At 41.1% G+C, this 15,753-nt stretch overlaps 1 protein-coding gene across 1 annotated transcript in view; it reads left to right on the top strand.

Moving 5' to 3' along the window:
• Positions 1-6,658, top strand: part of Col12a1 (collagen type XII alpha 1 chain) — a 125,616-nt gene extending 118,958 nt beyond the window's left edge. The window contains exons 63-66 of the mRNA XM_090338543.1: positions 220-408; positions 1,295-1,363; positions 3,160-3,330; positions 5,744-6,658. Coding sequence (XP_090194669.1) covers positions 220-408; positions 1,295-1,363; positions 3,160-3,330; positions 5,744-5,925 — 611 coding nt within the window. The 3' untranslated portion in view covers positions 5,926-6,658. The remainder of the gene's footprint in view (positions 1-219; positions 409-1,294; positions 1,364-3,159; positions 3,331-5,743) is intronic.
• Positions 6,659-15,753: the final 9,095 nt, after the last annotated feature.

A 15,753-nucleotide genomic window follows, 5' to 3' on the forward strand; every position in this document is an offset into this window, starting at 1 on the left:
CATTTCTCAGAGATCATTTAGTTCTGGATGACTATCATGTCTTATTTTTATTTTTAGGTTCTTAATTAAAATGTTTACTGGGGAGACAGAACACTAGAGATGAGTTTCTTTAAATGCTAAGAAAAAGCAGCTAGCTCCACTTTCTCTCCTCTCCATAATTGCTTTTTGTATATTAATTGATTATTTTTTATATTACCAACCCTTCTTTCTCTGTTACAGGTCAGATGAGCAGATTCAATCAGATGCTGAATCAGATTCCAAATGATTACCACTCAAATCGGAACCAGCCAGGCCCACCGGGACCCCCAGGACCCCCTGGCAGTGCTGGATCCAGAGGAGAACCAGGGCCTGGGGGCAGACCAGGCTTTCCAGGAACCCCAGGCATGCAGGGCCCGCCTGGTGAACGAGGTAGGTCTTTCCTGCTGCCACAGTGAAATGAAGAGAGGACTTTGTAAGAACTGGGTTGGATTGGAGGCCAATGGAACTTGGCAAACTAGATTTATTTGACAGTCTCGGAAGAGCTGTGTGTGTGTGAATCTCCCTCTCTTTGTGGCAGTTTATAAATCTCTATCTTAGAACACAGGTTGCTTTGGTCTGAAGATCTCAGTAGAGATAATGCCATTTTCTGATTTTTGTGGCTGTTGTAATGGGAAACTCTGTGTCTTGGCAAAACTCAATCAGGCTCCAAAATCTTGCTAATTGCTGTGGCTGTTCCAAAAATGGAGTAGCAACTGAGTACACTTAAACAGCTCTGTAGTTTTAGATCCAAGTGCCTGGTGCTGGGCTTCCATGGTTGTTTGACTTGAATTTCATGGTAAGTAAGTGCAATTGAAGGAAAAGAATAAGGGGAAAAAATAGAATTTTCTGATTCCAGATGTTTCAAGACAATGATTTCAGGACTAATTAGTATTCAAGAGAAAACTTAGGTATTTCTCTAAATCTCACGATCTGGATGCCAGACAGAATGAATGATAAGATTTCTTTGAGAAGTTTTTAAACAACTCATTTATTTAAGATTTCCTTTCTTAACGATTTAAAAATGTATTAGACGTGTTTGTTTCCTTCAAATACTTTTTTCCCCTTGACTTCCCGCCAGATTTGTTTCTTGGCCCTGAACTTGGAATTATACAAATGTCTAGAAAGAATCTGGCTGAAGGAGTGAACTTCTGTGAAAAATTAGATGCTGCTTTTCACTAAGGAAATGAATTTCTGGAAACCAAGTCTGAGCATTTAAGATGAAATGTGTGTTTCCAGGGAAATGTTGCTCCATGCTTTGTCTTGTGGCTTTGCTTAGGTTTGCCTGGAGAGAAAGGTGAACGGGGTATCGGATCTCCAGGACCACGAGGCCTGCCTGGACCTCCAGGTAGGTTGACTCACACCTCAGACAGATAAAGATGTGAGTCAGAGGCATAGCATTTCCTGAGAGATTCATTGCTTCATCTTGTTAGCTCAGGCATTCATTCTTGCCATCATATACATGTTTCAGCAAAGAGTTCAACTCCTGATTTTTAAGTTTCTTTTGTTAAGAAAAAATACATCCTACTGATCACTTACTATGATTTAAGTACACAAAGATGTGTGGCTTTTAGTGACACCAAGGATTGGCATTTCTTTTTATAGATAATTTCAAATTGTCTTCTTTGTCTCCATATCCTATAAGAATATTTGCATTTGCCTTTAAGAAATTCTTTTAGTAATCTTTAATATAGGGCTATTGGACTGAGAAAAATATAACTAAAAGATGTGACACATTATAAAATTCTGTTTATAGGTTCTTATCTGGTATTCCGGAAGGAAATAACATCACCCATTTGGTTTATGCATATTTGTTTGCTTGCTAGGTTGCAGATGATTTTTGTCTTCTTTATAGGGTCTGTGAGATTCTTGCCACCAAGGTTAGCCCCGTGGTTAAATCATTTATTTGTTTATATTTGGGGCTTGAACTCAGGGCCTCATGCTCTGCCTTGGCTATTTTGCTCAAGGCTGTCACTCTGACACTTGAGCCACATCTCCACTTCTGGCTTTTTGCTGGTTAACTGGAGATAAGAGTCACATGAACTTTCTGCCTAGGCTGGTTTCAAACCAGGATCCTCAGATCTCAACTACCAAGACCTCTTTCCTAAGGTTAAATCTAGATGATTCTGTTAACCATAAATGAGCATCACTTGGTCCAGATATAACATTGCCTGCCTACTTCACATAGTCTGCAGGTATGGAGCAGACACTCATTCATTTACATGGTAGTCAAAGTCGCTGGCTAATAAGTAGAGCCCTTTTCTTCAGTTGCTCTTATCTCTATGACCTGGGAATAAACCTGAAGATGCACTGATAACTTTTAGCTTGGCTGAATTCCTGCTAGATCAGTTTTCCTTTAATAAAATTGTTAAAGTAGTAGATTTCTGGCATTAACTCTTTTTTTTTCCAGTCCTAGGCTTGAGCTCAGGGCCTGAGCACTGTCCTTGGACTTTTTCAAGGCTAGAGCTCTACCACTTGAGCCTCAGCACCATTTCTGGCTTTTTTCTATGTATGTGCTACCAAGGACCCTAATCCGGGTCATGCTAGGCAAGCACTCTACCACTAGGCCAAACTCCCAGCCCTGGCATTATCTCTTTAAGAGTTATGGACAAGATGGCTCCCATTGGGGATTTCTTTCTTTCCTTCCCTTCTCTCCTTTTCCATCCCTCTCTTCCCTCTTCTACTCTTCCTGCCTCCCTTCCCTCTTCCTAACTTACTTACTTCCTTCCTTCCTTCCTTCCTTCCTTCCTTCCTTCCTTCCTTCTTTCCTTCCTTCCTTTTTTCTTCCCTCCCTCCCTGTCTTTGTTACAGAGCTTGAATTCAGGGCCTGGGAGCTTTTGCTCAAGGGCAGTGCTCTTTACCACATTGTGCCACAGCTCCATTTCTGGATTTCTGGTTGTTCATTGGACAGAAAAGAGTCTAATGGACTTTCCAGCCAGGCCTCGCTTTGAACTGCAATCCTTAGATCTCAACCTGCCCAGCAGCTAGGATTACAGGCCTGAGCCACAGCACCTGGCCCATTGGGGATTTTTTAAGGAACTGTTTCTTACCAGGCGCTAGTAGTGGGCATGCCTCTTAAAATATGGCTGGTCCCTCACGAGTTGTGTTTAAGAAGGAACATCTGTGTGCTTGAACTTCACATAGGTCCACAAGGAGAATCCAGGACAGGTCCCCCAGGATCTACAGGCTCACGAGGTCCTCCAGGTCCACCTGGGCGTCCTGGAAACTCGGGTATCCGAGGTCCCGCTGGCCCCCCTGGATACTGTGACTCTTCTCAGTGTGCCAGCATCCCTTACAATGGGCAAGGCTATCCAGGTATGTCGTTAGCTTTGGAGGAACACACTCCCCTGAACTGAAGAAGCTGTGGGCTGGAGGGTTCCCTGACCATAGCCATGGAGACTTCACTTCTGTTGTGTGACTAATGAATAGCAGTGCTGTCTTATAAGCCAAAATAGGATTTTGCTGTTAAGATTGAAGTCATTACTTTCTCTTTCTGTATTTCTGCACTTATCAAATCACAACAAAAAATGTTCTTCTCCTCCTGGGATAGAGTTTGAAGAGCTCCACCCATTGACTTGACTTTTTTTTCTTTCTTTCTCTTTTAAACCAATACAGTAGTAGAATGCTAAGAAAAAATATGAGTAAAATCTATAGGTTAACAAGATATTTGATAATATCATAGGCAGCTGAAAGTAATTCAGTCTCCTAGTGCCCATGATAGTAATGCTTACGTAATCTGGGACTTAATCTTTTGGAGGTTTGTTGGTGACTTCATCAACAAATACTGAAGGTGGAGGTTTCTGGGATGTGACGTGGGGGATTTGAGCTTCAAGAGGACGACGATGATCTAGATAACAGCTTATCATACTGAGATCTACCAAGTCTTTTTAATTAGTTTCCCCGCAAGCATCTTGCAAGTTTAAAAAGGATCCTGCTGTTTGATATGGTTTGCAAATTGTGCATGAGTAGTTGAATATCTATATATCTATGTATCTATGTGCCCAATTGCCTATGCACCAAAGTAATAGTGAATCTCTCCTGTAACTCATTTATAAAATTGCAAAACAATAGCTAAATATATTTAAATCACTACTGCGTTATCGCATGTGGGAATAACTGAAGATATGTGGATATATAGATATTTATGTATACTTTAACCATTGCATACTTAGATGGATGTGTATTATATATAAATATTTTGCATCGTAATTCAACTTTTAAAAACTATCATCTTTGACCTGTTTCAGGTTCCGGCTAACACATTTTCTAAGTCGCCAGTGCTGCTTACAGTTTGAATACATGAAAAAAATCCTGTTTCTGAGATGTTTGCGCACGTGCTTATTAGGAAATGAGTCTGTATGGAAATCTCACCACAGAGCTGGTTAACAGCCCGGGCGGACATCATAAAGGAGGGTGGAGACTCTGGATACTAACTTGAATGATACCAAAGCAGTAGAAGCCTGATGCATTTCAGTCATAATATAGAAAAGTATTTTTTTAATAAAAGTTCAAACACACAGCCATGAGGAGCTGCATTTGTGAAGGAAGTGCCTTACAAAATTACTAACCAGCAGAGAATATGCGGTTTTAAGAAAACAAACAATTAACCTGGTTCAAGAGAAACATCTTCTGTAAATAATAAACTAATGGTGGCTTGTAAACAGTTGTGTATATGACCCTGTCCGCTAAAACCTCTTAACAATTCTACAATCAGCTTGTGCACCAACGCCTGCTGGCTGTTCTCTTGTCTGTTGGAATAACACCGAATGCAATCTTTTCATTTCTTGCTTGTAAGCTGTCTGTCTGACTTGGGGCATGGAATTTCTTAATATTTCTTTGGTATGTGTATTATCCTTTGGCTTTTGGAATTGCAATTTTCAAACCAAAGTTTTAGATCATGTTTTCAATTTCCTGTTTGGCTGTTGTCATGGGTGTATCTCTCCCACTAGCTGTCAGTCAGTCAGTTAATGTGGGGACAGACACAGGACATGTCATGTACTGTATTCTATCTGATGATAAATGCTTTTCACCTCCAGAGTTCAATTGCTAGGAGCCAATAAAATTTCTCCTCACCTTCTCATCTTTCCAAGTTTTCTTCCCACCCCCCGCCCCCTTCTTTGGTGCCTGTACTGGGGCTTGAACTCAACGCCTCGTGCTCTCACTTGGCTTTTTTTGTTCAAGACTTGTGCACTACCCCTTGAGCCAAATCTCAACATCCTGCTTTTTCACTTGTTGATTGAAGATAAGACTCACAGCTTTGTCTGCCTTGGCTGATTTTGAATGGTGATCCTTAAATCTCAGCCTCCTGACTAGCTAGGATTGATTTCAGGGTGAGCCGCCAGATTCCCACCTTCTCAAATTCCTTGAGAGGTTTGAAGTCTTAGTCAGTTGCTTGGGGATTTGGAAAAACCCCATGTAGGTACCATGTTTACAATTCTTCGGCCTGGTCGCTGACCCTCGCGAGGCGTTTGTGCAATGATTGTATTTACTGCTGGATCTTTGGAGGTTTTCTGGTCCTTTCCTTCTTTCTTTCTTTTCTTTGTTGTGATGATGATGATTTTTACTGCAATTTCGTGACTGGATCACCATCTTCTCCCTGCAAATGCCCAGACTCAGGTTGTTGTCCCTGATGTGTGTGTGAGTGGGGGGCCGTGGTAGTGGCTGACTGCGTGCTGTGTGCGTGTGCCTGCCCAGTCATTTCGTGTAACTGTCATGTTGACTCGGACAGAGCCCTACGTGCCCCAGGGCGGGGGCTACCCGCCCGAGCGCGAGCCCTTCATCGTGCCGGTGGAGGAGCCCGAGAGGACCGACTACGAGGACTACGGAGCGGATGACCCCGCCGACCCGGCCCCGCAGCACCCTCACCGCTGGCGGCGCGCTCTGCGCGCAGGCCCCGGGCTTCGAACCTGAGTCCCCACGCGCGCTCCACGGCCAGGGTGGGGAGGCCGGGCAGGGAGGTTCCTGGGCAGGTCAGACCGAGTCAGGCGCAGCTTCGCAGGGTTTGCTTCGTCCCCAGCCCCCTTCCCAGCTACAGGGAGCCGGCGTAAACAGCTGTGCCCTGGCCCTGCACAAACAACAAACAAACAAACAGGAGGCTGCGAGCAGAGCATGCGCCCTGGCGGGCATGGAACCAGAGGGCCGTTTATCTTTCCAATACTTATCCACAAGTCAAAGGATTCCTCTTCTAAGATCTAGGAGGGAAATCCTCAACCCCACTGCCGACCTCGATCCGCCCTTTCCTCTCTTCCTTGTACAATAGGGCACAGATGCTCTTAGACATCGCCTTTAACTAAATCCACAGAACTTAGGCCGCATAGCTCAAGTCTTTGTATCCCCTGGGTACAATTCCATATTGCCTTAAACTTCCTTGTTTTAGACACCTTAACATGTATGCAAAAATTGCAGGTTATTCTGCCAAGATGAAATTGCATGTTTGTGTTGTATATTAGTATGAACTTTTAATTTTTTTTGCCCTTCTCAGAGCATCATGTTTTTTAGTTATCCAAAGCAGTTGGAAAAAATGTTTGCAAGACTATGGACATAGAATTGCTGCTTTTTATATTTTAACTGCAGATTGTGAATTTCACCGCATTTATATTATTTATTTCTGAAACAAAAGAGGCATTTTTCAATAAAACTACTGAAAATTTCACATGGTATGTCGTTTCTTTCTCACCCTCCCCCCTTCCTTCTCTGAATGGCTTTTTTGGAGTGCTCAGGCGGTTGTCACAACAAATAAATTCATATCCCTGGATACGATTACAAATCTTGCTAATACCATTAAATTATGCTAAATAACTTTAGATTTTTAATGATATGGTGAAGTCACAGGAGAGTGGTGAGAGCCTTCAAGAGCATAACGGATTCCCAAGGCTCTATTAGGAAAGTTGGGAATGTGTGGGTTGATGGAAAAACAACCAGGTTGCCTAGGAAACCATCAACAACCAAATAATCTAACAATCCACATGATTTTGTATGCATTTACTTTCCTATACTGCAAGCTGCCTACTAGCAAGTTTCATTGCACAAAGGAAAATTCCTTAACGGAAACAATTTTTTCTTTTTCATGTAGATGTACCTTTCTTTTCCACTGAAGACATACAATAAAAATCATTTTAAATGTAAAAAAAAAAAGATGAAAATGTTACTTTGAAGTTATCTCAGCATCTGAAGAGAGGATGGGGTTGGTAGAAGGTTTTCAAAGAACAAACACGTGAATGAAGTACTTTGGAAGATAAAGGTCAAACAAAAGGCCCAGATGACCCATGAATCGCATGAGCGGGCTACAACGAGGCTGCCATACACCTAGTATTCATGGCAATTCAGGATGCACACTTTAAAGATTGAAGAGACTGCCTGAGATTAGCCTACCTCTGGCTTACGTAAAAAGAAACCACCTGTGCTGACGAGTGTCAGAACAAGACTGCCACTGTCTCTCAGACATTGTAGCTACTCAGCAGCAGACAATATCTTTCCCCATCTCAGAACACTTAAGTTTCTGGCCGCTGAGCTTCCAAATCTCCAGTGCACTTTATTTTTAGAAAATTTTATTGTGTTTGTGTTTGTCCGTACTGGGGCTTGAACTTATGGCTTGAATGCTGCCCTTGTTTTTTTTTTTTCCTCCCCTCAAACTTGGCGCTCTACCACTTGAGTCACACTTCCATTTCTGGCTTTTTGGTGGTTAGTCGGCAATAAGAGTCTCACAGACTTTCTTGCCTGGGCCAGTGTCAAACTGTGATCCTCATATTTCAGTCTCTTGAATAGCTAGGATGACAGAGCTGTTCTGTTCACACTCAGCTCAATTACTATGAAGAGAATTTACAGTGTGTGATGAGGTTTATAGTGGGAGAACTTTCAAGATTTGCAAGGACCATTTTCATAAATCCTAAGTTTCTGCGTATTCGTATAGAATTATTTTGTGTAACAGAATGAACAATTTAGCAAGTCTAACATGGGTTGTATGCAAACATTCATTTGGGGGTCTATAAAGAATTATGCTGCTTTTGCAATTGCTCAAACTTATTTTTCATTTTTCTCTATGAAGAGAACAACATACAATTTCTTTTCTGGTCGTGGGGCTTGAACTCATGGCCTGTCCCTGAGCTCTTCAGCTCAAGGCTATGCCCTACCCATTCCCTGGAGCTAAGGGTCTCAGGGACTTTAGTGCTGAGATGGCTTTGAACATGATCCTCAGATCTCAGCCTCTTTTTTTATTGTAATTAATAGAAGGGTCACATTATATTCACCAGCTAGAAAGTGCATTACTTCACAAACATTGATACCCTTTCTCATGTTTTGGTCCCCATTTCCCTCCCCCCACCTCCACCCCTCATCTTGTTTTCCCCCCTTCCCTATCCTATTTCAAATAACCAAATAAACGTATATACAATATATCAGATAACAAGGTAAGACACTGTAACAGTATGAGATAACCAAGGGACAGACAGCCAAAGAGATGAGAGATAACATAGTATATTAAGGACAATAATCACTCATTATATGGATTTTGTTTGTATATCCTGGAGGGCCTTTCATATAGTGTCATACTATATGGCCTTATGTATCTAGGTTTTGCTCTATTGTAAAGCAATAAACCCAAGGTTTCTACTGATGATGACAAATGAGGGAAACCATTGAGCCTAAGTTCCTTTGAGTCTGGCTCACTTCATTTAATATGATTTTTTCTAAGTCTTTCCATTTCCTTACAAACGCAGCCTCTTGAGCAGCTAGGATTATAGGCATGAGCCACAGTGCCCAACCAACATACAATTTTTATAAAATTATGTGATGGTACTGGAGCCGAACTCAGGACCTCATACTCTTGGCTTTTTCACTCAAGGCTGATGCTCTAAGCACTTGAGCAATACATCTACTTCTTGCTTTTTGCTGGTTGAGGGAAGATAAGAGTTTCAATTTGTCCAGGCTGATTTCAAATCACGATCTTCAGAATGTCAGCCTCCTGAATAATGAGTGTCATGATTTTCCCTAAATGTTTACTCTCTGTTCATTGTATCCTGAAGAAGCTCTCTCTATTTTTTTTGCCAGTTCTGGGCTTGGGCTCAGAGCCTGAGCCCTGTCCTTGGGTTTTCTCAAGGCTAGAGCTCTACCACTTGAGCCACAGCACCACTCTGGCTTTTTTTTTCCTATGTATATGGTACTGAGGAATCGAACCCAGGTCGTAGTGCTAGGCAAGCACTCTACTACTAGGCCAAACTCCCAGCCCAGCTCTATCTACTTTTTATTTTTTTGCCAGCCCTGGGCTTGAGCTCAGGGCCTGAGCCCTGTCCTTGGACTTTCTCAAGGCTAGAGCTCTACCACTTGAGCCTCAGCACCACTCTGGCTTTTTTTTTCTATGTATGTGGTACTAAGGAATCAAACCCAGGTCGTAGTGCTAGGCAAGCACTCTACCACTAGGCCAAACTCCCAGCCCATACTTTTAATTTCCAAAATGATCTCTCCCAAGCTCACTCAGCTTTTGCTCCCATGGTGCTTATTTCCCAGCTATGCATCATACAATCTTCTCTCTGGTCCTTTCAGGGCTTTCCCTACCTCCCCAAGTCTCATTCATTTTCCTTATTTAATACATAGGCAAATGGGTTAGGTTAGTAAGAGTTGACTGCCCATCTTTTTTTTTGTTTTAATTGTTGGGATAATGTATAGAAGGATTACAGTTACATTCACCATAGTAGGGGCATTACGTCTCACACATTGATACCCTCTTCTCATGTTTTTGCCCATTTCCCTCCTTCCACCCCTGCCAATCATCTTGTTTCCCCTGCTTCCCTTTCCTATTTCAAATAAACAAATAAACGTCTATACCAGGTAACAAAGTCAAATACAGTAACTAAGGACAAAAAAAGAGAGGAGAAATAACAAGAGAAAATATTTCATGTAAGATCTTGTTATCTGAAGAAGTCATATCCCTTCTTCCTTTATCATTTTCACACTAGATAACAAATTTGTGCCGTCACACCTATGCACCTCCATTCCTAGCTCCAGATTCTCTTGTTAGCTTCATGATGGTACCCAGAAACTGAGCATATTTGGTAATCTTTTGGGGGCCACATGTTATGTCTAAACCCATGATAACCAATACTGCCTGCCTGCCAACATTGGTCAGTAATCTGACTGATTCACTTCTCAACTAGTTTCAAAAATGTCTAACCCAGACCCTGTAGATTATAGATTATTCTGATCAGGAGATGCCATTGGAAGCTAAGTTGGAGCTTTACTTTCTGTAATCAGGCTAAAAAAAAACAAAACCCATGTGTATCTGCCACTATCCTTGAGTTGGTATGGATCCCTTCATTTGACAAGGAAACATTCAGCTATTCTATGTGTTTGGCACCCTTCAAGTAGAGAGCTACTCAATCAAGGCGAAGACCCCGCCCACTTCATAGAGGCTCTGCATCCTTCTCAGTAGCCTAGAGCAGTCCTACACATCACACATAACAGTCTCCAGCAGTCCCCTGTAGACACCATTCATGGTTTGGGGAACCTCTGATTTAGACTGGAACTGCTAAGGCCTGCAGACTGTCCACTAACCTCGAGTGTTAGATAGCTCTCTCCTTCAAGACATCTAAACCCCTTTACTATATGGACCCCTGCTCTGTCCGGGGAGCTCTATTCATTTTCTTCTTCAGCAAATCTTTGCTACAGATCCATTTTTGAAGACTATAGAAACAAAGGACCTGATCCAGATGTGGTAGTTTTTCGATATCAAAGTAGTGGATGGGAGTTGGATGCTGGTAGCTCACTCCTGTAATCCTAGCTACTCAGGAGGCTGAGATTGGAGGATCGTGGTTTGAAGCCAGCCCAGGCAAGAAAGTCCATGAGACTCTTATCTCCAATACTGTAAACGACTCAGAAAAAGTTGGAAGTGGTGCTGTCATTCAAGCAGTAGAGTGCTAGCCTTAGCACAAAGAAACACAGGAGCAGCTCCCAGGCCCTGAGTTCAAGTCTGAGACCAGCAAAAGAAAAAAAGTAGTAGAGGGGGTTCTGTAGTATTAGAAAATGTAATAAAAGTCTCATGATCACATTTATTGAGTGGGACACAGTGTAAAGGGAAAATCATGTAGAGTTATAGGGTGATAAGAACTGTGAAGAAAGTCAAGCAGAGCAGAAGGATAAAGACTGATGGGCGCTGTCTATGGGACAATCTATGGAGTGCTCTTTTTTTTTTTTGCCAGTCTTGGGGGCCTGAACCCAGGGCCCATGAGACTCTGTGTGGCCAAGGCTAGCACTCTACCACTTGTGCCACAGTACCACTTCCAGCTTTTTGCTGAGTCGTTTTATTGGAGATAAGAGTCTCATGTACTTTCTTGCCCAAGCTGGCTTCGCACTGTGATTGTCAAATCTCAGCCTCCTGTGTAGCTAGGATTACAGGTATGAGCTACCAGAGCCTGGCCCATGGAATGCTCTTTGAGTAAAGATGAATGAAGTGTTGCTGAAAGCCTGGGCTTCCATTTGTGTGGCTATTATAATCTGTACTCTTTTCTCAACCACATTACTACTAGTTACACCTCTACAGTGGTAGATTTCAACGTTGCCTAAATGATGACATCACTAAGAAAACATAAAATGAATGCCTGATTCTCACCCTCATAAATTCCAGCTAGATGGGGTTGAGGACTGATAAGGAAAAAGGGTTAGGTGATTATAAAGAACAGAAGAACAGTTAAGAGTCACCCTACTGTCTAGAGAGTCTCATTCCATATGTTTGACAAGAAGGCTTGAGTACATCTAATTTAAATAAATTTTCTGCCAACCAGAATGGAAAACTTCTTTCTTTGGCACTGGGTTCCATTTTGTTTTTTGGTTGGTCCTTGGGGCTTGAACTCTAGACCTGGGCACTGTCCCTGAGCTCTTCAGTTCAAAGCTAGCGCTCTACCACTGTAGCCACAGTGCCACTTCTGGTTTTCTGGTGGTTAAATGGAGATAAGAGACTCGTGAGCTTTTGTGGCCGGGCTGGCTTTGAACTGTGTTCCTTAGATCTCAGCCTCCCAAGTAGCTAGGATTACAGGTGTGAGACACTGTGCATGGCTTCATGTTTTTAATTTTATCTCTTAAAGAACTTTTCACTACTTTCTCTGTATGTCCACAGCCATTCTCTTCCTCTTGTCTGCAATATTCAAATGGTGTTCATCTGATCTCTTTCATCAGTTCTTAACTTTTTGATCCCCCTTATAACACAGAAGCCATAATGGCAATTTGAATGCAAATGTGGTCTTACCATCACATGTCTATAGTCTTCTAGTGCTATCTAATCCAGAAGCCTTATTGAGACTCATGGCATCAAGATTAAAATTTCATATTTTTGATATTGCACCTTACTTATCTCCTGGATTGATTTCCTCCAATTACAGCATACCTCTTGTTCTAACTTTTTCTAACTTAAATTTCATAGATTTTGTTTCTTTTACTGAGATCACTCTACAGCCTCATTTGATCAGCTCTGCTTAGCCATTAACCTGTTGTTTGTAATGTTCAACATCCCTGATATGGATTAACAGTACTTACATACTAGCAGTTCTTTTACAACAAATTAAAATGTTATTAATAAATATACAATAATATTTAATAATTGTACAAAGGGGTTTCATTTTGGTGCTTGAATACATGCCTAATTATCCTTCTATTATTCTTTCTTATTTCATTTCCTCATTTCTCCTTTTATTTTGGTTTTTAATGGGCTTCATTAACTGAATGTCAAAAGAACAAGTGATTCAAGCTGGACGCAGTGACTCAACCTACAATCCTAACTACTCATGAGGCTGAGATTTGAGGATCATAGTTCAAAGCCAGCCCCGACACTAAGGTCTGTGAGACTCTTATCTCCAATTAACCACTAGAAAACCAGAAGTGGTGCTGTCAAGGGGTAGGATGGTAGCCTTGAGCTGAAAAGCTCAGAGACAGTGCCCAGGCCCAGAGTTCAAGCCCCATGACTCACACACACACACACACACACACACACTCACAAAACAAGAGATTCAATTTATGAAAAACGAATGAATTGAGCAGATACTTCTCATACTATTGTTTATTTAATCTTTTTCTCTACTTGTTAAGTAGAAAATTTCTACTTGGCCAGGCACCATATTTCTCATGTTTAGTCTTATGTACGTAGTAGCCAGGGTGTATCTGGCATATAAGCAATATATAAGAAATATTTGCTGAAAGAATGACTTGAGGCCAAAAACTAATTTGTTTTGACTGTCTTGGGGCTTGAACTCAGGGTCTGGGCATTGCCCTTGGATACTTTTGCTCAAGGCTAGTGCTCTACTACTTGAGCTACAGCACCACCTCTGGCTTTTTCTGAGTATGTGGTACCAAAGAATCGAACCCAGGGCATCATGCATGCTAGGCAATCAGTCTATCCCTGGGCTATTCTCCCATTCTGAGGCCAAAAAAAAATTCTATTTCCTTAAAAGGCTGTCTCATATTCCAAGATCATAAAAATGTTGTTATCCCAGCTACTAAGATGAGATCTAAGGATCACAATTTGAAGCTAGTCAGGCCAGAAAATTTGTGAGAGTCTTATTTCCACCTAGCCAGCAAGAAATCAGAAGTGGAGGGTGTGGCTCAAGTGATAGAGTGCCAGTCATAAGCAAAAAAACCAAGTGAGAATATGAGGCCCTGAGTTCAAGCCCCAGTACTAGCATTTACACCAAACAAGATCCTATCCTGTATTTGTTAATGGAAAGTGATATGATGAATGAAGAGTGAGAGGAACTGGCTGGAATATAGGAAAAAGAAATTGTTCATCAAGGTCCCTAACTGGAAAAGGACAGAGGCTGCTCCAAAATCGTACTGTGTTATTGAGAAAAACGGGCCTCACGTTCTGGAAATGCTGTAGAGAAGAAACGATGAATTATTTTCATTCATTAGGGAGAAATTTCTTGGGTAAGCCACTCCAGAGGCAACACTTAACAGAAGGACGAGGCAGCAGACAGACTTGGTTAGAAGAGTATGTTGAGATAAGTATGGTAATTACTATGAAAGTCATCAGTGAAAGTTACCTCCAAACAAAGAAACCAAGCACGTCAAATGGGAAACACGTGTGTGTGTTCTCCTCCTCAGCTTCAAGTCAAGGGCTAGGATATCTTCCTAGGAAGATCAATGCAGAAATTCCATCCCTTTTATAAAGCCCAAGGTAGCTGGTCAACCAGGATGAGAGGGTGAAGGGGACTCTTTGTTCACCTAAAACCCACTCATCACATGGAGACCCAACTCCATGCCCAGCAAGCAGAAGATACTAGAGGTCCAGAGCCTTTACCTTAGCTCTTTTATAGAGTGCTAATTGCATTCTAGGAGACATGCAATTCAAAGGACAGAGACAGTCTCCCCGCTCAGGGTCTAAAGCAGAGGTTTCATCTCAAGAGAAGCAGGCTGCACTTATTTTTATCCCAAGAGCAACCATTCTAGACATTCAAAGAGTTCTCTCCACAGGAGTTGATTTTATTTAGAATGGAACATGAAAATATTTAAATCAAAGAATTCTCTTAAAAAAAACACCCCAAAACAACGACAACACAAGGAGGATTTTGATGGTGTACCATTTACAAATTTTCCTCTATTAGAGCAAGAAGCTAAGCCCCACACAATCTATTTGCTAGAGACAAACAGGGAGAAAGCTCAGAAAAACTCCAGACCTTGGAGTATTCTCCCATTACCCATGATTATGCTTTCTGCAGTTTTGTTGCCTATAATCTACCATGGTCCAAGAATACTATATGAAAAATTCTAGAAATGAATAATTTAAATTAAATATTCACAATAATTTAAGTGAAGTGAGTAAATTTTAAATTGCATACTCTGAGTAACATGATATGATCCCATACTACCTCCCAGGAAAGGAACTATCTTTCACCAGTGTATTCATGCTGTAGTCATTTCATAGCAGTTTAAAGTTATTAGTCATTCCATAGCAGTTTAAAGTTATTAGATGAACTGCTGTGATATTACAGTGTTTATGTTCAAGACCCACCGATATTAGCTGAAGGCAGGATCTCATTCTATCTTGCCTTGTAAGCATTGTATTATCTCACGGGATCACAAGAGAAGTGAATACTACACAGTGAAATATCTTGAGAGAGTTCATATTCATACAACCTTTTCAGTATGTTGTTATAATTATTCTATTTCATTATTAATTACTTATTAATGTCCTACTTATTAAGGGGCTGTGATCGTGGCGTAGTAGTGCAGTGCTTGTCTAGCATGTATGAAGCCTTAACACCACATAAACAGAAAGAGCCAAAAGTAGCATTGTGGCTCAAGTAGTAGAGTGCTAGCCTAACTTATTTATTAAACACTGTCATTGAAAGAATTGTAAAACACGATCAAATGGATTTTTGTCAGGTATTTAAGGATAGATTAACATCATAACATAAATTAATATAACAGCACATATTTATAGAATAAGAGGTAAAACCTGCACAGCCTTCTCTGTGTATGTGGATAACAGCATTTGGTAAAACCTGATGTTATGTCAACATAAAAAATTCAACTCACTTGCAATAAAGGTGGATTTCCTTCATCCAATAAAATAAATCTACAAATTAAAATTCACAGTTAAAAACAAATGAAATGGTAAAAGATGAAAATCTTTCTTCCTTGGATTAGGTGAAAAGATGTTTTGTTGTGCCACTTTTATTTAACACTATTTTGGAGGTGGCAGAAAGGACAATTAAGAAGAATAGGAAAAGAAGTTTTCTAGATTGGAAAGGAATATGCAAA

The sequence above is a fragment of the Megascapheus bottae genome, chromosome 8, assembly GCF_031878675.1.
Source record: "Megascapheus bottae isolate mThoBot1 chromosome 8, mThoBot2.hap1, whole genome shotgun sequence".
NCBI lineage: Eukaryota > Metazoa > Chordata > Mammalia > Rodentia > Geomyidae > Megascapheus > Megascapheus bottae.